General features: G+C 33.4%; 1 protein-coding gene across 3 annotated transcripts in view; it reads right to left on the bottom strand.

The window, feature by feature from the left end:
• Positions 1-23,411, bottom strand: part of FCHO2 (FCH and mu domain containing endocytic adaptor 2) — a 110,689-nt gene that overhangs the window by 67,645 nt on the left and 19,633 nt on the right. For 2 of the 3 annotated variants that reach the window (XM_031446701.2, XM_031446707.2), the window contains exons 3-6: positions 22,722-22,796; positions 19,452-19,593; positions 19,208-19,360; positions 11,357-11,461 (exon numbers count right to left, since the gene is read on the bottom strand). In XM_031446701.2, coding sequence (XP_031302561.2) covers positions 11,357-11,461; positions 19,208-19,360; positions 19,452-19,593; positions 22,722-22,796 — 475 coding nt within the window. The remainder of the gene's footprint in view (positions 1-11,356; positions 11,462-19,207; positions 19,361-19,451; positions 19,594-22,721; positions 22,797-23,411) is intronic. The other variant, XM_064481442.1, reaches the window with a different exon arrangement.

Here is a 23,411-nt window from a genome sequence, read left to right as displayed (position 1 = left end):
TAGTACACAGTCTCCAAAAGAGGTAGTATGTGGTCAAAGAAATTTGGGAAAGCCTGTACATATACTCTATCTCAGCAGTTCTCAACTGAAGGTGGGGGTGATTCAGATGACCTGGGGGATATTTTCAATCTATAAAACACATAAATCCTCCACGAGGTGAGAATGTTGTTCAGAAAAAATTCCCAGGTTATTCTGATACTTATTCCCCAGGAAGAAAACCACTGCTAGATTTGGCTTCACAATAAACATATTAAAAACTGAAATAACTGAGAAATACTAAAGTAACAAAACTTGTTTCACTCTGCTTAACCCAATGTTTTCCAAATTTCTTTGACCACACAACCCCTTTTTTTCTTCTTCTCTGAATATCTTATTAATATCTCAAAGAACAATAATATTCCTCAAAACAGGATTTGGGAAATGCTGAACTAGTCATTTTCAAACAAAAATATATTTGTCATTTCTGCTGCACAAACCTGATTACCCATTTTCTTGCCAAATTATATCAGTTCTAAGGAGCAGGCCTAATGTTTGTTATTTTTCCCTGGTTAGTTTATCAAATTAAATTCCCTCACCCTATATTTAATGTCCAGTTTTCTTCAGCACTGAGTTACATGATCAGAAATCACTAAGCCAAATGATCATATCCATATTTGTGTAAAGGGTCTGAACTTTAAAAAAAATCAGTAATAGTGAAATTATAGTTTTGGCAATAATATAACAATAGTCCAAAAACTTAAATCAATTTTATTCATGAGGAATAATAGAGTTAAAAGAAATTGCCTGTCTTGACTGATTCTGACCAAGTCCAATGAGAATACCAGTATTGCAAGTTCCTGAAAGACTCTTAAGAAATGAGACATTCAGCGGGAGCATGATTATATTTTATGTTCATACTATAAGAATTCACCCTCAGCTTAAATTTCTGCAGTTTCATGCTCAAGATATTTCCTCATAGACAGACCCAAATCTAGGAAAGCCTAGTCAGTCACTGAATTTCATTTGGATGACCCCTAATTCCAAAAAAAAGTGTGCCTTCCTTCTCTTTTAAAATACCTACAATGAATAAGTAAGATCCTTAATTACTTAGAAATATTGAAGCTTGAAGCCACAAAGAAACTCAAAGCATGATTCAGATGCAATTTTGAAATTGTGCTTATTTTTTTTTTGGTGGGAGGACACTACTAAATATCACAATTCCTCAAAATTAATGAATACTAAGCTTAGAGCAATTCAGCAACAGGAATATAATCTCAAATGTTTGAATATAAATGAATAAACTTTCTTAAATCAGATTTTTCCTCCTTGCAATTTCAAATTCACTGTGTTCATATGTATCGTTACATTAACTTTTTTAAAAAGTACAATTTTGTCAGCCACTAGAGATACATAAAAGCACTCTAATACTCCTTAATATGAGGGTGTTGCTTAAGCATATCTCAAAAGTTTCCTTGAACTAGCCGTGTAACTCTTTAAGAATTTTTTCAGAATTTAAAGTAAACAAAATGTCCCTACTGTTTCAAGTTTTTCAAGTGTCATTAACTGGTGAAAAACATAAGCACAGAGTACAATTAAAATCATGCTTATTGTCAACTCAAATGAAAAAACTTAAATCACAAATACTCCAAGTAGATTCTAAATTCTTTCACCACAGGGACTCAATTTCTTTTCCCACTGGTAGATATATGTCCTGCCACCCAAATTTGATTCTCACTAGATTGACAGGCCCCTTCTCACTGGGATTAGGTCTACCTGCTTGGCCTAGAACAAAAGGAGAGAAGTAAAAGAATTCTTTTCACTTCTAAATAACCCAAATTACAGTCTATTGTCTATTAAGAAACAAAAATTAACCTGTTCTACAGTTGTGCGTCTGTAACAGAGAGAGCACCAAAGAGAGAACACACATTAGCACAGTATACTATAGTCTTTATTTAAAAGCAGCATGGTTAAACATCTGCTCAGACTAATTAATGTTTCCATTTTGGAAATAGCAGGGTAAACAACTAAAATGTCGATTTGAAAAAAAAAAAAAAAAGCAATGTGGAAGCAAAAAAGGATAAGGAGAGGGAAAAATGAGGGCTGAAAATTCTTTAAGAATACTTTTACAAGGTAATATAAACAAACAAAAAACAGTGACTCCAGCAAACTCTAATTCCTGTTTTTTCAAACTGAATTACTAAAAGGCAAATATTTTCACTGATAGAAGCTATTTTGTTAAAAAATTAATACATCAATAATGATTGCCTATAAATGTGTTTCTAACATTTAAAACTTAAAAGGGAACTTGCTAAAGTCTACAATGACCTCAGTTGCTATAGAAATTGAAACTTTTTATCTCACTAGAGTTAGAGGCTCATTTAATGCTAAACTAAACAAAATCTATCTTGAAACATTATCATTTCCCAGCTTTCTTCCTTCTCTGATTTCTCCTGCTTGAGTTTCAGCATCTCTCCCCTCTCCCAAACTGACAATCACGAGACTCTCTGAGCTGGGCCCTTTCTTCCCCACACTGTATTCAAAGATAATGTCATATGGCTTCGTGTACTGACAAACCCCTATTTCATAAAGGCCCAATCCTTTATTCAAAATCTTTGGGACCAAGTGTTATGGAATTCAAATATTTTGGATTTTTAAAATTAAAGATAACATGGTAATATTACCATGTATCTCACAATACTACCAGCAGGATCTGCAGTGGTATCTGTCAAACACTAAAGGAAAACATGTATATTCAGTCTAAAGGCAGCCTATAAATATTCTCACATCAATTCAAGTTAAGTTTTGCTGCCAAATGAGTTACAGGAAAAAAAAATACTTGGTTTTCAGAGCTTTTGGAATTCAGAATTGTAGATAAGGGACTGTGAACACTATGCCCAACCCAGATTACTTCAATCCTCCAAAACTGCCTACTTGATGTCTTCACTTAGGTATATGCAGCTTAAAATTAACATGTTCAAAACTGAACATCTAATCCAGTTCTGACCCTTCAAACTAACAGCTCTTCATCTAGCCATTACCATTCATCTCTATTCACCTAGGCTTACAAGAAAAAACCTGAAAGAGATCTTCATCTGCCTTAGAATTCCCTCATCCACCCCACCCCTGCCACCTCCAAATGCATTCAGTTCTCTCCATCTCCAAGACCACCACACTGAATTTCACATCCTTCTTGCCTAACTACTACACCGCCTTCCAAACCAGACTCCTGATTCTCCTTAGGCCTCACTATAATCCATTCTTCATGAAACTGCCAGAATTCTTTTAAAATGCAAATCAGATCAGATCATATCCCTGCATACAGCTATTCAGTGTCTTCCAACTGCTCTTAGAAGAAAATGTAAACCCTTACTAAAGCCTGGTCCCTGACTATCTCTTTAATTCCATTTCTTACCACCATCTCTCCTTACTCAGTTTTAGTAAGCATTTTTTACCGTCTAGAATGTGACAGCTCTTTTATACCTCTGGGTCTTCATACTCATGGTCCCCAATACCTGGAACACTCTTGCCCTAGAATGAGTCTCTTACTGATTCTTCAAGTCCCACTTTTAGATATCACTTCTCCAAAAAGGCCTTTTCTAACTCCCTAATCCAAATTAAGTAACCTCTATTATTCTATCTCATGGAAGCCTGTTCTTTCCCTCTGTAATACTTACAATAATTTATAACTTTCTATTTAAGCATATATTTAATGTCTGCCTCCCTCCTCTATACTGTACACTCCACTTAGAGAAGAGAGAACTCTGTTTTATTTACATATATACTGTATACAACTATCATCTAGCACAGTGCCTACAACATGGTAAGTAAAGATGGATGCATTATGCCTGCACACAGGCATGCAAGCCTTTTAGTTTCTGAGATGTGAATCATTCATAACTCCAGGTGAGAAAACTCCCTGGAGTCTAAATAGTCAGATTGATAGAGTCCTTCTTCACATTTACTGAGTGCTTACCACGAACTGGAAACTGTTTTAAAGTGCTAAGGAGATACAGCAGTCAACAAATCAGTAACTATTCTCATAGAACTTACATTTTAGTGGGGAATAAAGCCAATAAAAAATATGGGTAGAAGACCCAATGTGCTTCACCACATTACTAGTCCCTCAGATGTGATGACTAAAAATAATGTTTTGGGCTGGGGACCAAGATGGCAGAGTAGAAAGAGCCAGAGCTCAACCCCTCTCATGAACACACCAAAATCACAACTAACTGCAGAACAACCATCGATTAAAAAAAATTAGATCCAACCAGAGAAGTGCTTTCATAACTAAAGACATAAAGAAAGAAATACAACGAGACAGGTAGGGTGGATTTGCAGTATAATCAACCCTCATATCCCCAGAGCGGGTAACCCACAAACTGAAGAATAATCATACTACACAGTTTCACAGGAGTGAGAGTCTTGACACCCACATCAGGCTCCCCAGCCTAGGGGTTCAGCACCAGGAAAACAAGCCCACAGAGCACTTGGCTTTGAAGGCCAGCGAGGCTTAACTGCAGGATCTCCACAGGACTGAGGGAAATAAAGATTTCACTGCTAAAGGAGACACACAAAATCTCACGCTCAGAGGGACCAAGGGCAAAAGCAGTAATTTCAAAGAAGCATGGGCGAGACCTACCTGCTGGTCTTGGAGGGTCTCCTGGGAAGGCAGGGAGCAGCTGTGGCTCACCCTGGGGACACAGATATGGTTGCAGACATATGGGGAGTATTCATCTGCACGAACTCTCCAAGAGGCTGACATCTTGCTTGGGTCATTAGCACCAAGACCTGGCCCCACCTATCTCTTATCTATATAGACAGTAAGTAAAAACATCCCTAACCTGAGAAAGTAAACAGTTACTCAAGTCCAGGAAGCACAGAGAGTTCCATACAGAATTAATCAAGACACATTGAAATTAAAATGACAAAAATTAAAAATAAAGTGTGAATATTAAAAGCAACAAGAGAAAAGCAACAAATAACATACACGGGCACTCCCATTAGACTGTCACTTGATTTTTCAGCATAAACTCTGCAGACCAGAAGGGAATGGCACAATATATTTAAAATGATGAAAGGGAAAAACCTACAACCAAGAATACTCTACCCAGCAAGGCTGTCATTAATATTTGATGGAGATATCAAAAGCTTTATAGATGGGCAAAAGTTGAAAGAATTCAGCATCACCAAGCCACCTCTACAATGAATGCTAAAGGAACTTCTCTAAGCAGAAAAGAAAAGGCCACAACTAGAAACAAGAAAACTATAAAATGGAAATTCTCACCAGTAAAGGTAAACATACAGTAAAGGCAGAAGTCATCCACACATAAACTATTACGGAGGTTAAAAGATCAAAGTAGTAAAACGATCTATATCCACAATAAGCAGTTAAGGGATACATAAAAAAGATAGAGGTAAAATATATCAAAAACAGTAATCATGAGGGGAGGAAAATACAAATGCAAGGTAAAAATGCATTTGAAATTAAGAGATCAGCAACTTAAAGTAATCATGTATATATACAGACTGCTATACCAAAACCTCATGGTAGCTACAAACCAAAAATCTATCATAGATACACACACAAAGAAAAAGGAATCCAAACATCAACAATGAAGACAGTCACCAAATCACTAGAGAACAAAAGAAGAAAAGGAAAAAAAGACCTACAAAAACAAATCCAAAACAATAAACAAAATGATAATAAAAAACATATCAATAATAACCTTAAATGTAAATGGACTAAATGCTCCAACCGAAAGATCTAGACTGGCTGAATGGATACAAAAACAAGACCTGAATATTTGCTGCCCACAAGTGACTCACTTCAGATCTAGAGACACACAGAGACTGAAACAGAGTATGGAAAAAAGTATTCCATGAAAATGGAAATCAAAAGAAAGCCAGAGTAGCAATACTTATATCAGACAAAATAGATTTTAAAATAAAGACTGTTACAAGACACAAGGACACTACATAATAATCAAGAGATCAATACATGAAGAAGATAAAACAACTGTAAATATATATGCACCCAACATCAGAGCACCTCTATATACAAGGCAAATGTGCTAACAGACGTAAAGGGAGAAGCTGACAGTAACACAATAATAGTGGGGGACATTAACACCCCACTTAACATCAATGGACAGATCATCCAGATAGAAAATCAATAAGGAAACATAGGCTTTAAATGACACATTAGATCAGATGGACTTAACTGGTATTTATAGAGCATTCCATCTGAAAGCAGTGGAATACACATTGTTTTCAAGCACACATGAAACATTCCTCAGGATAGATCACATGCCGGGATCCAAAGCAAGCCTCAGTAAATTTAAGAAAATTGAAATCATATCAAGAGCATCTTTTCTGACCACACTGCTGTGAGAAATCAACTACAAGAAAAACTGCAAAAAACACAAACACATAGAGGCTAAACAATATGCTACTAAATAACCAATGGATCACTGAAGAAATCAAAAAAGAAATAAAAAAATAAAATACCTAGTGAGAAATCAAAACAAAAACCCCACGATCCAAAACATATGGGACACAGCAAAAGGAGTTCTAAGAGAGAAGTTTATGGTGATACAAGCTTACCTGCAGAAACTACAAAAATCTTAAATTAACAACCTAAACATACACCTAAAGCAACTAGAGAAAAAAGAACAAACAAAACCCAAAGTTAGCAGAAAGCAAGAAAGAAATAAAGATCAGAGTAGAAATTAATGAAACAGAGGTATTTAAAAAACAGAAAAGATCAATGAAACTAAAAGCTGGTTCTTTGATTTTTTTTTCCTTTGGTGTTTTGTTGTTTTTTTTTATAAAAAATTTGGTTCTTTGAAACAATAAACAAAATTGATAAACGTTGAGCCAGACTCATCAAGAAAAAAAAGGAGAGGGCCCAGATCAATAAAATCAGAAATGAAAATGGAGAAGATACAACTGACACCACAGAAATACAAAGGATCATAAGAGGCTACTATGAGCATCTATATGCAAATAAAATGGACAACCTAGAAAAAACAGACAAATTCTTTGAAAAGTACTATCTCCCAAGACTCAGCCAAGAAGAGAAAATATGAACCAACCAATTACCAATACTGAAATCAAATCACAGTTATTAAAAAACTCCCAACGAACAAAACTCCAGGACCAGATGGCTTCACAAGTGAATTCTACCAAACATTTGGAGAAGAGTTAACACTCATCCTTCTGAAAATGTTCTAAAAAACTGCAGATGAAGAAACTTTTGAACTTATTCTGAGGCCAAAATCACAGTGATACCAAAACCAGACAAAGAAGAAAGAAAGAGAGAAAGAGAAAGAGAAAGAGAAAGAGAAAAAGAGAAAGAGAAAGAGAGAAAGAAAGAAAGAAAGAAAGAAAGAAAGAAAGAAAGAAAGAAAGAAAGAAAGAAAGAAAGAAAGAAAGAAAGAAAAGAAGGAAGGAAGGAAGGAAGGAAGGAAGGAAGGAAGGAAGGAAGGAAGGAAGGAGAGAGAAAGAAAGAAAGAAAGAGAAAGAAAGGAAGGAAGAAAGGAAGAAAGGAAGGAAGAAAAAGAAAGGGAGGAAGGAAAATTACAGGTCAGTATCACTGATGAACGTGAAGAAAAATCCTCAACAAAATACTAGCAAGTTGAATCCAACAAAACATTAAAAAGATCATATTCCATGATCAAGTGAGAATTATTCTAGGAATGTGAGAATTTTTCAATATCCCCAAATCAATCAATGTGATACACCACATTAACAAACTGAAAAATAAAAACCATATGATCATCTCAATAGATGCAAAAAAAGCTTCTGATAAAGTTCAGCATCCACTTATGATAAAAACTCTCCAGATAGTGGACATAGAACATACCTCAACATAATAAAGGCCATATATGACAAACCAACAGCTAACATTATACTGAATGGTAAAAGGCTGAAAGCACTTCCTGTACAGTCAGAAACAAGACTAGAATGCCTACTCTTGCCACTTTTATTCAACGTAGTTTTGGAAGTCATACCTACAGCAATCAGAGAAGAAAAAGAAATAAAAAGAATCCAAATTGGAAAAGAAGTAAAATCACTGCTGACAGGTGACATGACACTATACATAGAAAATCTTAAAGATGCTACCAGAAAACTACTAGAGCTCATCAATGAATTCAGTAAAGCTGCAGGATACAAAATAATATACAGAAATCTGTTGCATTTCTATACACTAGCAACGAAATTTTAGAAAAAGAAATTAAGGAAGCAATCCCATTTACCATCACATCAAAACGAATAAAATACCTAGGAATAAACCAACCCAGGCAGGCAAAAGAGATATACTCCGAAAACTGTAAGACACTGACAAAAGGAACTGCAAATGACAAAGGTGGAAAGATATACTGTGTTCTTGGATTGGAAGAATTAATATCATTAAAATGGACATATTACTCAAGGCAATGTACATATTCAATGCAATCCCTATCAAATTACCAACAGCAGTTTTCACAGAACTGGAACAAAAAAATTTAGAATTTGTAAATAAACACAAAAGACCCCCAAATCACCAAAACAATCTTGAGAAAGAAGAATGGAGCTGGAGGAATCATTCTCCCTGACTTCAGACTATACTACAAAGCTACCATAGTAATCAAAACACTATGGTACTGGCACAAAAATGGACACACAGATCAATGGAACAGGATAGGAAGCCTAGAAATAAACCCATACACTCATGGTCAATTAAGCTATGAAAAAGGAGGTAAGAATATACAATGGAAAAAAGACAGTCTCTTCAATAAGCAGTGCTGGGAAAACTGCACAGCTACATGTAAAAGAATGAAATTAGAATATTCTCTATCACCATATATAAAAATAAACTCAAAATGGATTAAAGACCTAACTGTAAGACTGGATACTATAAAACTCCTAGAGGAAAACACAAGCTCTTTGTCATAAATTGCAGCAATTTTTTTTTTTTTGGCTCTGTTTCCTAGAGTAATGGAAATAAAGCAAAAATAAATGGGACCTAATTAAACTTAAAAGCTTTTGCACAGCAAAGGAAATCATAAACAAAATGAAAAGGGATTTTGTATGACATGGGAGAAAATATTTGCAAATGATATGACCAACAAGGGATTAATTTCCAAAATATACAGATCACAAAGCTTATTATCAAAAAACAATCAAAAAATGAGCAGAAGACCCAAATAGACATTTCTCCAAAGAAGACATACAGATGGCCAATAGGCACATGAAAAGATGTTTAATATTGCAAAGTATTAGTGAAATGCAAGTTAAAACTACAATGAGGTATCATCTCACACTAGTCAGAATGGCCATGATTAAAAAATAACAAATGATAAATGCTGGAGAGGATGTGGCAAAAAGGAGACCCTCCTATACTGCTGGGGAATGGAAACTGGAGCAGTCACTGTGGAGAACAGTATGGAGGCTCCTTACAAAACTAAAAACAGACTTATCACATGATCCAGCAATCCCACTGTTGGACATACACCAAGAAAGATAAAAACTCTAATCTGAAAAGATACACGCACCCCAATGTTCATAGCAGCACTGTTTTCAATAGCCAAGACATGGAAGCAACCTAAATAGCCATCCATAGATGGATGAAGATGATACACACACACACACACACACACACACACACACAAATACACACAAATGGAATACTCAGCCATAAAAAAGAATGAAATAATGCCATTTGCAGCAACATGGATGGACCCAAACTAAGTGAAGTAAGTCAGAGAAAGACAAATATCATTATCATATCACTTATATGTGGACTCTAAAAAAAAAAGATTCAAACAAACTTGCTTACAAATCAGAAGTAGACTCACAGACATAGAAAATAAATCTTCGGTTACCAAAGCAGAAGGGAGTGGGGATAAATTAGGAGTTTGGGATGAACAAATACACACTACTATATATAAAATAGATACACAACAAGGACCTGAAAAAGAATCTGAAAGAGAATGTATACATACAGTTACATATATATATATGAATCATTTTTCTGTACACCTGAAACCAATGCAACGTTGTAAATCAACTATACTTCAATAAAATTTTTTTTAAAAAACAGTAATGTTTTAAGAATTAGCTCCTCCACCAGCCTCAGTACCAGGGTGAAGACAATGCATCAGATCTGCAGCTGACCCAAGCTGAACAAATAGCAAGACAACAATAATCATTTCCTATTGTAAGCAACTGAGATTCTAGGGGTTCTTTGTCACCTCAACATACCTATCCTATCCTGGCCGAGACAGTAAATAAAATTCATGGTATGTTAGATAATGACAGACGCTAAGGAGAAAAACAATGTAAGAAAAGAGAACAAGAGATGGGGGTGGAAGTTTTAGGTATGATTCATATAAGGCACCTGTCTTAAATCTACACCTTTAATTAAGGCTCTAAGAACATCACACTGAATATAATCTATCCCAAGCTTATGAGAGACAGGCTTTTTTTTTAAATTGTCTATCTTCCCTTACTAAAATGGAAGTTCTATGACAGCAAGGATTCTTTTTTATTTTTATTTTCCATTATAGTTTATTACAAGATACTGAATGTAGTTCCTGTACTATACAGTGGACCTTGCTGTTTATTTTATATGTAAGTTTGTATCTGCTAATCCCAAGCTTCTAATTTATTCCCCCTACCTTTCCCCTTTGTTAACCGTAAGTTTGTTTTCTTTCTGTGAGTCTGTTTTTGCTTTGTAAGTAAGTTCATTTGTATCATTTTTTTAGACTCCACATATAAGTAATATCATGTATTTGTCTTTCTCTGCCTGACTTATTTAACTTAGTATGATAACCTCTAGGTCCATCCATGTTGCTGCAAATGGCATTATTTCATTCTTTTTATGGCTGAGTAATATTCCTGGGTGGGTGGGTGTACACATACATATATAAAACATCTTTATCCATTCATCTGTGGATGGACATTTAGGTTGCTTCCATGCCTTAGCTAATATAAACTGAAGAGTAGAAATTCTTGTTCTGTTAACTGCTAAATCCTCAGCACTGAGTCACTTCCAATTTTCTTCTTAAGTAGAAGTCCATTTTAAAACTCATACATAAAGCTAACAATCAGTATTGTCTTCACCATCTCCCAGTGTCTTCATTTCCTTCAGTACTCTTTAAACATTCTCTTCTAGTCTATCTGAATAATCCCTTATGATATTTTAATTATTGATCATTGGTCCTCAATCTCCAAAACAAAATGTGTAATTTTAAAACAGCATTGTAAAAACAATGAGGTTGTGCATTTTAACATTTTCTAGTATTAAAAAATTTTATGACAGAAAAATTATACTATTTATATCAGTAAACAGAAATATCCTGTAGTTTAGATTTAAAGCCTCAAAAATACCAACCTGAGCTGTTTCTGTCATTTTCTGTTCAAAATCAGCTTTTGCTAATGCATATTTTTCCACATAGAGTTTATAGGTATCTGTAGCTTTCTTAGCTTTAACAGCTGCCTGTAACAAAAGAAAAACATTCTGAACTACACAAAATGTTTTTTCTTTCCTAATATAAGTTAATATGAAAAAATAATTTAAATACATTTTAAGAGATGAGGCCTATGGTAAGATGAAGATGATATAAACTAACTTTAATACCTCTTTTCAAGTCCTCCTTAGTAATATTTTTTGTTATGGTCACACAATAATGCAGAAATTAAATGCTGATTCTCCTCTCCTTTCTGATGGAACATGCTTTAAAAAGTTAAAATACTCTCATTTTAAAACTCACAGTAAGATTACACAACCACATTATAATAGTACAGTGTTACTAAGAATTCAAGGAACAAAAATGTGACAATACCATTCAGAATATACTTGACACTGCTTTATATACCTGTGAGTCTTCCTTCCTCCCACAACAAACATATTCTATTTTATATCTGATCAGTGACTATAAAGCTAGCTAAAAAGTTGAAAGAAATCAGTTTTCCTTGATTTCAGTTTCCATTATGCTCCAGAAAATCTATACATTTGTTTTTATCATTGCCTATTTTTCTAGATTTCTATTTTTTAAAAAATTGTTACTGCATTATAGCTCTAATTTTAACAAAGTTACTTATTCAATAAAAGCTTAAAAATATGTTAAATATTAGGCAGTGAGGAATATGAAAATAAATTATATAGGGATCTTTTCCTCAAGGACTTTAAAAAAGAAGTATAAGCTATACATAAATAACTAGAAATTGGTAGATACTAGCAAAGAAGTAAAAAAAAAAAATTCTATGGAAGAGAGAGATTCAAGAAGAGGAAAGATTATGTGTGACTTGTAGGTTAGGGCAGACACATGGCTATCAAGAAACATGACTATTTCCAAAAGACTGATCAATTTGGACACAGGCAGTTGAAAGGGAAGGGATGTCAAAGTAAGTAAGAGTTTAAGGAAGATCAAAAAAAGAGAAGTTATAAGGTTTAAAGACACAAACATCTCCATTTTATTCATGAGATGGTCTGCTAAGAGAGAAAAAGAGTAGGGCAGGGTTGGGAACTTCAGGAGAATGGAAAGAGCTTCAAACCATGGTTGTGAAGAATGCAACAGGTAATACCTAGATGAGCAGAAGTACTGCTATGAGCCACTGGGAGCAAAGTAAAGCTGAATTTATGCAGAGCCAACCTGAACCAATATGTAATTATCTCCACCTATGTTCAGGAGTCTAAAAATTATTAGAAACAGGAAGTTGGGTTTACCCAGAGATTTGGAATTGGCAAGATACATACAGTCCTACTCTCTAAAAAGGCAACTCTACTGTCTCTAAAATATAACTTCATATACTATATTAAACATATATGTTCTATGCTTTCCTGCCTTCTTAAATAAATATAGGATGCCCCTTGTAGTGTATCAAAACTGTTATCTTGTATCAAAACTGGTTTTGGAGCCAAAAGAAACTGGATTCAAATTCTAGCTCTACCATTTACTACCCAGTTGACCTGGTCTTTGAGTTCTATATGGTTCTCTCATTCCTAAAATGGAAACAATACCATCTATTTTTTAGAGCTTTGCAAATGATGAAATGGAATTTATATAAGTGCTGGGACAGGGACTGTAGTGAAATCTACAAAATAAATAGTATCTGCTATTGTAATAGTTTTTAAAAGGAACATCAACAGGAACATTCATCAATATATTTTACCGTTATATTTTGCTCTTATCATATCTAAGAGTTGTACTGAGCCCGCCATCCCTACAATAAGTGTCCAAAATAATATAATGATTTTCTAGTTTGCGCCTATGGATTTTTTTTTAAACTCTTTTCCCATTGCCTAGCCACACAACATTACTTTATACTATTGTTACTAAACTTCCTCTAACTTCTCAGCCCTTTCATGAGATGAATATTTTGAGTTACTACCTTCACAGGAAGCCCGGATAACCAAGTTTGCTAGAATTTATTTCAAAATCAATTTTAATGGCATGGTTGCCTGGGTTTCTTTTAGGATTTATGCCAAGAGACTTGAAAGAAGAGAATTTCTTTTTCCAGCTACCATAATTTTCAGTCTATACAAGAGTGATAAAAAAAATCCACAGTCCATGGAGTGATTTTTAATGACACAGTCTAGCAAAATGATATAGTTCCACTGGTAGTCCCTCCTCCTTGCTTATTCTTCATTCTAGCACTGTCGTTTTTCTCTGCTGCCTATTAAGCTACTGCCTTATAATTTATGTGTCAGCTATTGATAAAGATATGATATGTGATCACTCCTAGAGATATTTGCAATTTGGAAGGAAATTAATAAAAATGGTAAAGTCCCCTCCAATATAACTATGTGTCTGCACATTTTTCCTCCTGAACAGAGGCACTGGGGATTGAAACCAGGATCCCATGCACACCAAGCACGTGCTCTACCACCAAGCTATACCTCCTACTGTGTCCACAATTTTAAAAGTAATTTATTTCATGGAATCTTTCCTGTTTTCTTTTTACACATTCTATACAAAATAAGGTATCTCCCTTTCTAAACTTACCACTAAAACTCTCCTCTAATAGCTTCTTGTTCTGTACTATTCAGTAAGTCTTGGCTCCCTAAAAAGAAGGAAGCTTCTTAAAGACAGAAGGTGGTAATATGTATTTAGCCTTACTTACCTTCACAACATTTGGCATGATGATAGGCAGATGATAGAAACTAAAATATTTATTTACTACGGCACACAAATTCGTAGTCCAACAATCAAAAAAATGTTTGAATAAACCATTTTAAAAGGCAAGAATTAAGTCTATAGTCTATATTTAAAATAAACTTTTAATTTTTATTATATTAATGAACAGGAAAAATTCAAACAGTGTTTTGCTATAATGATTATTTTTCCAAGTAAACATATGCTGTACTATGGACAATACAATGGTTTCTCACTTACAAGGAATTTATAATCTAACAGAAGTAAAAGATGACTGCCTAGAGGATCATTACTCCTTACAGAAGACCTATGATAGATTTCTAAAATGTAAACAAAGTAATTATTTCATAACATTATTCATTACACTTAAAATAACAGGACTTTAAGAGATGGAAGGAAGTTCCTGAAGCATCATTTCCTCTTCCTATACTCAGTCTCTAGAATTCTCTCGAACTAGTTTTGGTACTCAAATCTTTACGGAATCAAGAAGAGTAGAAATATTAATTTTAGAATTTTAAACTAGCATATTTTCATAACTTCTTTTTCATCCCACAATATTTTCATCATAAATCTTGGTCCAGCCATTCAACATAGAAACTTATCTGTTCACTATTTCCAACCATAAAATTATGGTCATCATATCAAAGGTTAAGAGCTGGATCTAACTCAGAATTGTGAACTGGTAAGTCTTTTTTGGAGCATACTTTTAGATACCATAAAACTATGTAAAATTTCATTTCTCTTATTTGGTGGCATAAAAGAAGAAATAAGATATCCTTTATAAGTTCTAATATATTTTTATATCAGTGCCAACTCTTCGAAGGTGAAAATAATATATGAGAATAAAATTACATACCAACTTAAAGCAGCATCTTGGAAAACTGACAAAAGTAGTATTTAGTAATAAAGGAATAAATTTTTTTTAAAGTTTATTGACTCACAAGGTGTTTTAAGTAATGACAAAAATTAATTTAAAGAAAACTAACATATCCTATAAAAGGCCATAGAGGCCATTTTAGAATATAATTGTATTGAGAACATCTACCTTTTTTGAAAGCAACAAACATCTCTCGTAGGAAACTACATACAGCAATATTCAATTAAGTAAACATGACTTTCTAAACAGAATATATGCTTAGTAAAACTGTAAATTTTTAGGGTAGAATTAAAGAAACTAAATGTCCCAGTAGTAACAAACTTGACCACTTCTATAAAGTTATTATTTAAGGAGAAGTTGGAGCAGCTATTCTTGAATGAGGAAATTATGCTCTAAAAGAACAGCTGTATTTCTTCTCATGAATAAAAGACTGGCTTTAATGGATTACCTATTGATAATAAAATAAGTCCTACATTTTATTTATTTCCTTAGCACTATAAATAAATTTACTGATATACTACTAGAAATATTTGTTTAAGTGTCCATAATTTTTATAGTAAAATCAAATATATATACATATAAAATAAGTACTTCATCACAGTCCACAAATATAAGTAACTTCTAAATGGTTTTATAAAAGGATTTACGAGTGAAGATGAGAAGCATACTATATCATAACAGCCAATAAGTTATTTACATTTTCAGGTTTACCAAATGAAAAATGGTTCAAAGATCCATGTTTTTAAAAAAAAATCTACATTCATTTTCATAAAAAGCTTATTACAGACCAAATAAATTATTTACTTAGACTTGGATTTGAATATATATAAATCAGAGACCCACTAACACATGTAGTATCACAAGCAAAGATAGTACTTCTGAGATGAACAATTAGAAAAAAGCACCCCTTCCTCTTCTCTTCCTTTTGCTGATTTAGAGGATTTAGACAATCTTCTTGGGGGGGGGGGGCATGAGGTTTATTTATTTATTCCTTTATTCTCAGTGGAGATTCTGGGGATTGAATCCAGGACCTCGTGCATGCTAAGCACACATACTACCACTGAGCTATACCCTTCCCCTTTAGATCATCTCCTTTTAGTAGTTATGCTTAATGTACATTTTTGACTACTACTAATTCTAATATAGTACTTAATGTAACACACACCATTATTTTGTATACTACTAAAATAGAAAAGTACTGTCAATTAAACCATGAAATAATGCTTTCTTAACACTTAAAATTATTTTAAACTATTAAAAGAGCTCTTTTAGACTTTAGAGGTACATTTTTATTCTTGTATGATACATAATAAAAAGGAAAGCAAAATGAATTGTTTGAGATACTCTCAAATCTTTTTCCATATTCAGATTCTGACCCTTCTCAATTACTTCCAATTTAGAGGCTGCTGAGGTCTGTTTTTTTCCCACACATAATATTATCCTTGATGTCATCAAGAGCACTATTAACAGAGCATTTCGTAAAACTGGTCCACTATTATGTCTAGATTTTCTTCCAAGTACTGGTGCTCACATTTTCTTAATCTTACCAGGTCTTAACAAAAGGTTTTCAGAGAACAATCAGAACTATTCCTTCCTCAAATGGTTTTAAAGTGGTCTCAAGCATCAAAGTGTTGCAGTTATCCAATCATGCCACCGGGTATATAATAACCAAGTTCACATATGCAGTGAAACTACACCACAAATGCCACCTTACCAAGAGCGATTATATAATAACATCAACTGAAGACGCATGCTGATTTCAGAGATGTGAGGAAAAAGAAATACCTGGTAGCTTTTAATATTCTCTTTTTCCCTGGTGTCTAGGTCTGAATTTATCTTTATTTAACCTGCTTAATATCAAGTATATACTTTTAATCTGAGGACTCCTGAATTTCTTTAATTCTGAAAAATTCTGATTGGTTAACTCTTCAATATTACCTGTTACCTTCCTCTCCATTTTTTTTCTTCTGAAATCCACAGAAGATGAATGTTGGTAACCTTTATTTCTCTGTACTATGTTCTGGGTGAGTTCCCTTAGTATTACCTTCCAAATTCACTCTTTTACTATATCAAGTCTAAAGTTCATCTTCTCTATTGTTTCTGTAAAAAATTTCAATAACTATATATTCATTGCCAACTTACCTAATTAGCTGTTTTCCTACCCAGGAGGTCTTGTTTAATGCCTCTTTTAATTTTCTTTAAGTTTATATTCATGTTCACCTCTGAACATTGTCAACACACATTAACATTTCTTTCAAATGTTTTATAAATCTAAATTTCATCTGGAGTGAATTCTTATTCCAACTATTAAATTTTTATTGCTGTCTGCCTTAATGGAGGTATCCCCTGCTTTTCAAAAGTTTATTTTATACCACTTTGCGTTTACAAAAGAATTATATTAGTACCTGTTTTCACTAACCAAAAGAAATCCAAAGATTTTCACTTTTACAAAAGAAAGCAAAAAGCAAAAATAGCATCCATTCAGCATTCATTTTGCAGGAGCCATTATAGAGGCAGCGGGCACCTAGAGCAGTTAAGAGTGGTACCACCAAGCTCCTTCCTGGGACCCACAGTCAGCATCTCAGGATCAGCCTCCATAGTTTTAAACTGTGTCTGTAAGCATCTGTGCTTCATCTCAGTTTACTTTGTACATCCCTTAGCAAGACGTTCTCAGGTAATTGCTTCTCTGCTTTTGCCATTTGGCTTACAAAAGATTTCAAAGGAACACACTACTGCTAGATAGCGGGGGAAACCTGTATTAGATTTCTTAAGATGTGCTCTAGAATTTTGATTGTTTGCTCATTTCAGATAAGAGGTTTCTCATTTTTCCCTCTCTCTCTTCTCTCTCTCCCTCCATCAGCGCTGCTGAAAAACTCCACAGAATACAAGGTAAACATTCCTCTCAGAAATGTGTTATGTTCTATTCTTTACACTCACCAACACCCTCCAAGGAGTTTTCAGTTTATCTCCTGCCAGCCCCCCAAGGCCCCAATTTAGTATCAGTCTTTAAAAGGTGGCTTTTAATTACTTCCCTCAAAGAACATTGGGGATATGATCAAAACAGTCATGAATTGGTTCCTTGGATTGACTGCTGGTCAGAATTGTGTCCAAAAGTCCCCAACTTCCAATTATGCTTTAGCCCTTTAGCAGTCCGAGAGTCTTTTTTTGCTACCTAGAGTGTTACAAAGTGAGTGGAGTTCCTTGTGCTAATCTCAAGTGGGGAAGATTTAGTCCCCTTTACCACACAAGAGCTAAATTCCACTGCCTAACTTAGGACTGTGAGTCTGACAAAACTGCATAATCAATCTTTCCATGCCCCTTTGGGTTTCTGTTCCTTTCTGGTTCACAAAGATAATATTCTTCTTTTTGGACTGTATTATTTTATCTTCCCCTTTTATATTTTATTCATAATTGTTGTATCTGGAATGAAGAATGTTTTAAAGTGATAAGCTTACTGGGCCTCATCTTTTACCCCCTCCTAATTTTTATTTATTGCACAAATGTTAAAGGAAACATATTACCCTAAATTGCATCAACTGCTTTGATTTTTCCATATTATCTTCTAGTTTTTGCCCATTTTGTACACTGCTATAATTACTATAATTGCAAAAGTTATAATTTTTTTTTTACTGGATATTTCAAATACTTTACAAAGCTTTCAAAATTATCACTCCCTATGGCTGATTCCTAAATGAGATATACCACATCAAAGAAGTGGATGGTTAAACTGTTCTGAAAGGGAAAAAAAAATCTAGTTTCAATTAAAATGAGAGTGGGGGAAAGGGTTGTGGTTTACCACAACACTACATACATGTGCTCAAAGTCAGCAATAAATCACCCACAACATGTATTTAAAGCTTATCCTCAAGTATCTATTGCTTTGCTAAATAAACCAGTCTTGCTTCAAAAAAATGTTTACCTCATTATTAAATCTTATACCAAGCAGTATCTCATCAATTATCTTATAAAAAATCCTATAAATGTATTACTGACATAAAGAAATCATTCCTTTTTATTTGTCTGCCAACCTATTTACCATACACAACACATTTTGCAAACCTACTTCTGTTTTACTTAGGTAAATCATTAATACTCAGAGGCACAGTGACCTTACCTATATTATGAAATCATTCTTGAGTGTTTGAAGGTGAAATGCAGTCTTATAATTGAAAATGCTCTGAAACCACAGAAATATTTTCATTATGAGTACCTTTTCTGTTTCTCTTTGTGTAGCTCCTTCCTTTTTCAAACGTTCCTGTTCTACACATTTGGCATTGTAATTTTCCTTGGATTTCTGAAGGGCCTGAGTTATGCTCTGAATGGTTTGAACAGCTTCCAGAGTTCCTGCAACTTCTTCTTTAGTCTGTTTGGTATGAAATGATTTATCAAAATTACAGAACTACAAAGCATTCAATATCTGACCAATCAATCCTTTAACAAGGAAAAACTGATACCTTTTTATGCAATTTTACTTGTTCTTCTCCATACTTCTGAACTTCTTTTATTAATTCTTGTAATTTTCTAACAAGATCTAAGTGGCAATTTGCTAATTTCTCTGTAGATGTTTTGAACACATCCCACACTGGTGCAAATGTTCTAAAGGAAAGAAAACATGGGAATAATTTACTAAAAGGGAAAAAAAAGTTAAAGTTCCAAAATAGAACCAATGAAATAATGTTATATTCAACAGTTTTAATTAGGCAAAAGATAAGATTAAAATAAATCACAAATTAAATGACTGACAGCCTGACCTTGATTTTTTTTTAATCCTTGGTTCCTTGGTTAATTATTTAAAATATTTTTAGACCTCAGATACACAGAAATGAGTCAAAATTACAGGTCTGGCCATGTCCCTCTCTCAATTATACTGTGTCATTTTTCTGCATTGATTTGGTTATTTAGATTTGTATCAGATGCCTTTCTAATCACTGTCTACTGTTTAAAACTAGCTTATTATCAAATCTCAATTTTAGACTATTCAGTGCTCCATTTAAAATGCTTCATCAAAAATAAAAGTTCCTCTGAATTTAAACATGCAAGAGTCAAATTTGCACATAATTTTTAAGTGTCTTCATCATTAAAATTTATTTAAGAATTATTTTAAACCTTTTATCTGAAATCTTGTTTCAGATTTTATCTGTGTACTTCAACAAAACACTAAGAGAGTCCCGCTTCTCGGTACAGAATGTATGACATACTTTCCTACCAGTTTTTCTCAACATTGAGCATTTAGTATTTCCAGCAGGTTCAAATACTTCCAAGAATTACTACATTATTATATCCTGGATAATACTTAGCATGCCAATGGTTAGTTTAAATTAATTTAGTCAGTAGAGAATGATATAATCTTATCCTATGTTTTCCTCAAGTATTTCCCATTTGCTTTGCTCTATAAAACAAAAACAAACAGCAACAATTATCACTAAGACAAGAGGTAGAGAAAGAAATTACATATCCTAATATGTACTTTGTGTCAATTACTGCATTTCCTACCCATTAGGAAAACTAACTGACAATGATCATTTTAAGCAATAACAAAAAAGTTCAGAGGATAATTAAAATACTTATAGGACTGTTGTGATTAGGTCTTACCTCACACCTTAAAATCTAATCAGCACTAAATCCAGCAAGTAGTTAGATGGAAAATTTCAAGATTAAAAAAAAAACTGGAAAAGAACTCCTGAAAAGTAACCACTCATTTTAGCACCAAAATACATGTACATCACTTCAGGTATACCTGATACATGATAGTCTAGATTTCACAAAGCAGATAAGAAGGAGTTTACTTTACCCAAGGATTATTTACACAGAAAAGGGGTTTAAAATAAGATTTCTTTAAATACAGGTTTCTTTAAGGAATTTCAAATATCATTCCACTTGGGGGAGAGGGGTAATTCGGTTATTTATTTATTTATTTTTGATGAAGATACTAGGGAATGAACCTAGGACCTCGTGAATGCTAAGCATGCGCTCTACCACTGAGCTATACCCTTCCCTCCAAATATTCCATTTTTAAAAGTTTGATATACACAACTTTTTTCTGGTCAAGTAATTCACATTAATGTATAATAAACACTAAGAAAGAAAACTGACAAATCCAAAATATGTTTAAATGGAACTAAATATGGAAAGATAAAATTCAATTTCTTACCTAAATATGCATCAGAAAACAAAAACATAAATATTTAAAATCTTTATAATCTTAACTGATGATACTAACAAAAAACAAAATATCACTTGTAATTTATGAGAAGCACACATCCAAAGACAAAAATGTTGTCAGTAACTTTATTATTGGGAAACACAGTTGAAGTCAACCCCTGTTTTTTCTGTCTCCCACTCTCCCAACTCGTAACTAAAAATAAGGTAGAATTTCCTAAAACCACGACCAATTAGTTAAAGCTAGCTTCTGTTATTTCAGTTACTTTCTGGCCCTTCTAAAATTTGTCTTAGAAAAGGCATGTTAGAGTTACATGGAAGAGTTATAAACAGGAAGCTGCCAGAAAAGTGAGGACAGAGATGGAAAAAAGGAAGAAGCTCTCCAGCCTTCCTAGCTAGTGCACAGAACTGCAGAAGATCCTCTTAGCTGTGGCCAACAGCACTTACATAATGGGCAGTGTCACCACCCTGAGAATAAACTAAGCGTCCATCTCTCCTTTATCTGAGCCACAAGACAGAAAAAACTTTTTTTTTTTTTTTAGTAAAAGTAGATTTAGAGAGATGTATAACAGGGAGAGAAGGGGGGGTTACAGTAAAGGTTAAAGTAAAGGCAGATACACACCCCAAAAACAGAGTACAGGCCAACTTGGAAAGCAAGAGGGAGCAAGCAACTGTAGAAGACTTTTGTTTAAACTCATTCAACTACACTAGAGAAGACTTTCATAAAATAGTCATTATTAACCAGTTTTTGAGATCACAGAATTTGAGGCATGTGAATCTGATAACTGGTATAAACCATCTTCATGAAAAACATGAATATCTACACAAAATCCTACATAAAATTTTGTGGGATTCATAGATTCATCAGAATGTCAGGAAAAGAGGAATCTCTTACTGAATATCACTGTAAAAATCTTTATAAATGTTAATTAGACTAATTATTTTAACATCTTAGTTAAACTATAACCTCTCCCCCAATTTTAGATAATTAAGTCAGATTAAGTATGCCTTCCAGAGTTGTTATTGTTCAAATTATACAACTACTCTTCCCAGAGTTATGGCTATAAGCACACCCCATTTTAAATGCATTCTTATTATTAACATTCATTTTTCAAAGAACACATTTCCTCAGCACATATTTTAAGAAGAGCATTTAAAAGTAGTCTACAAAATCAGAAGCAATGTTTTCAATGCATTTTAATCATTGCAATAAAGTTCAAGAGTTTTTAAAGATCACTGTTCAAAAGAATTTAAATAAAGTTAGAGAAAACCAGAATATAATGAGCACAACACATAACATTTAAAATCTCAAAATTATACTACTGAATGACTGTATAGTTTAATAAAGGGGAAAAATAAGTTTCATTTGCTTTGTATTAACTGATTCAGCAAATTCAATTATATTTTCTATCAAGTCAAGAATATATTCATATATAGACACATTTTAAATAAATATATTACATATTATTATATTTACAAACTACTACATCCTTAATGGGAACCTAACACTCTCAGAACTTTGCCTAAATCAACACTGAAAGAGTTTTTCAAAGAAATTAACTCACCCAAGTTGTGAATAGTTGCTTGCGGATTTTGCTAGTTTTGTCATTGACCTGGAGTACGCCTCTTCTATTGTAGCCCTGTTAAATCAAATTTCCATATTATAATAGCTCCTGTTAAATGACCAAATACATAGCAAAATTATCAAAATACAATTAAAACTGTAGAAACAAAAAGATAACATAAAGTATATGTTAAAAATAAGTAGGTATGCGGTCATGAACTTCTGGCCTATCTTTAAATGCCCTCTGTGCACATCTACTTAATTAAAGAACTCATCTGATAAAGAACTAAAATGATTCATACCACCAAAAAAACCTTAGTGAAGTCACGCCTATTTTTTATCTTTAGTACAATGGTTATTTGAACAGGAAGTACAAAAGTATTGCTTCTTGTATACTCTCTTTCTGTAAAGTCATTCAGTGTCAAAGTCACTTGTATTTAGTATTTCCTTGATGTATTTAATATAGTTTTACTATTCTTTAACATTGTGATTTCATTATTATGCACATTTAATAGGAGACTGATGACAGTCACTGCACAAAACTAAATATGAATAATTAGCAAGTGTGAGACCCTGAGCTTCAATCTATTTTGTGATTACATCTAAAACACTAATAAACAAGTATCTCCCACTAGAATACTGTGCTTTTATATAACTGCTATTCAGCATATAGAATTTCAGGCTTAAAAAA

This window comes from Camelus dromedarius, chromosome 3 (genome assembly GCF_036321535.1).
Source record: "Camelus dromedarius isolate mCamDro1 chromosome 3, mCamDro1.pat, whole genome shotgun sequence".
In the NCBI taxonomy this organism is placed as follows: Eukaryota; Metazoa; Chordata; class Mammalia; order Artiodactyla; family Camelidae; genus Camelus; species Camelus dromedarius.
The sequence above is the reverse complement of the archived record's forward strand: the minus strand, read 5'-3'. Positions and strand labels throughout refer to the sequence as shown.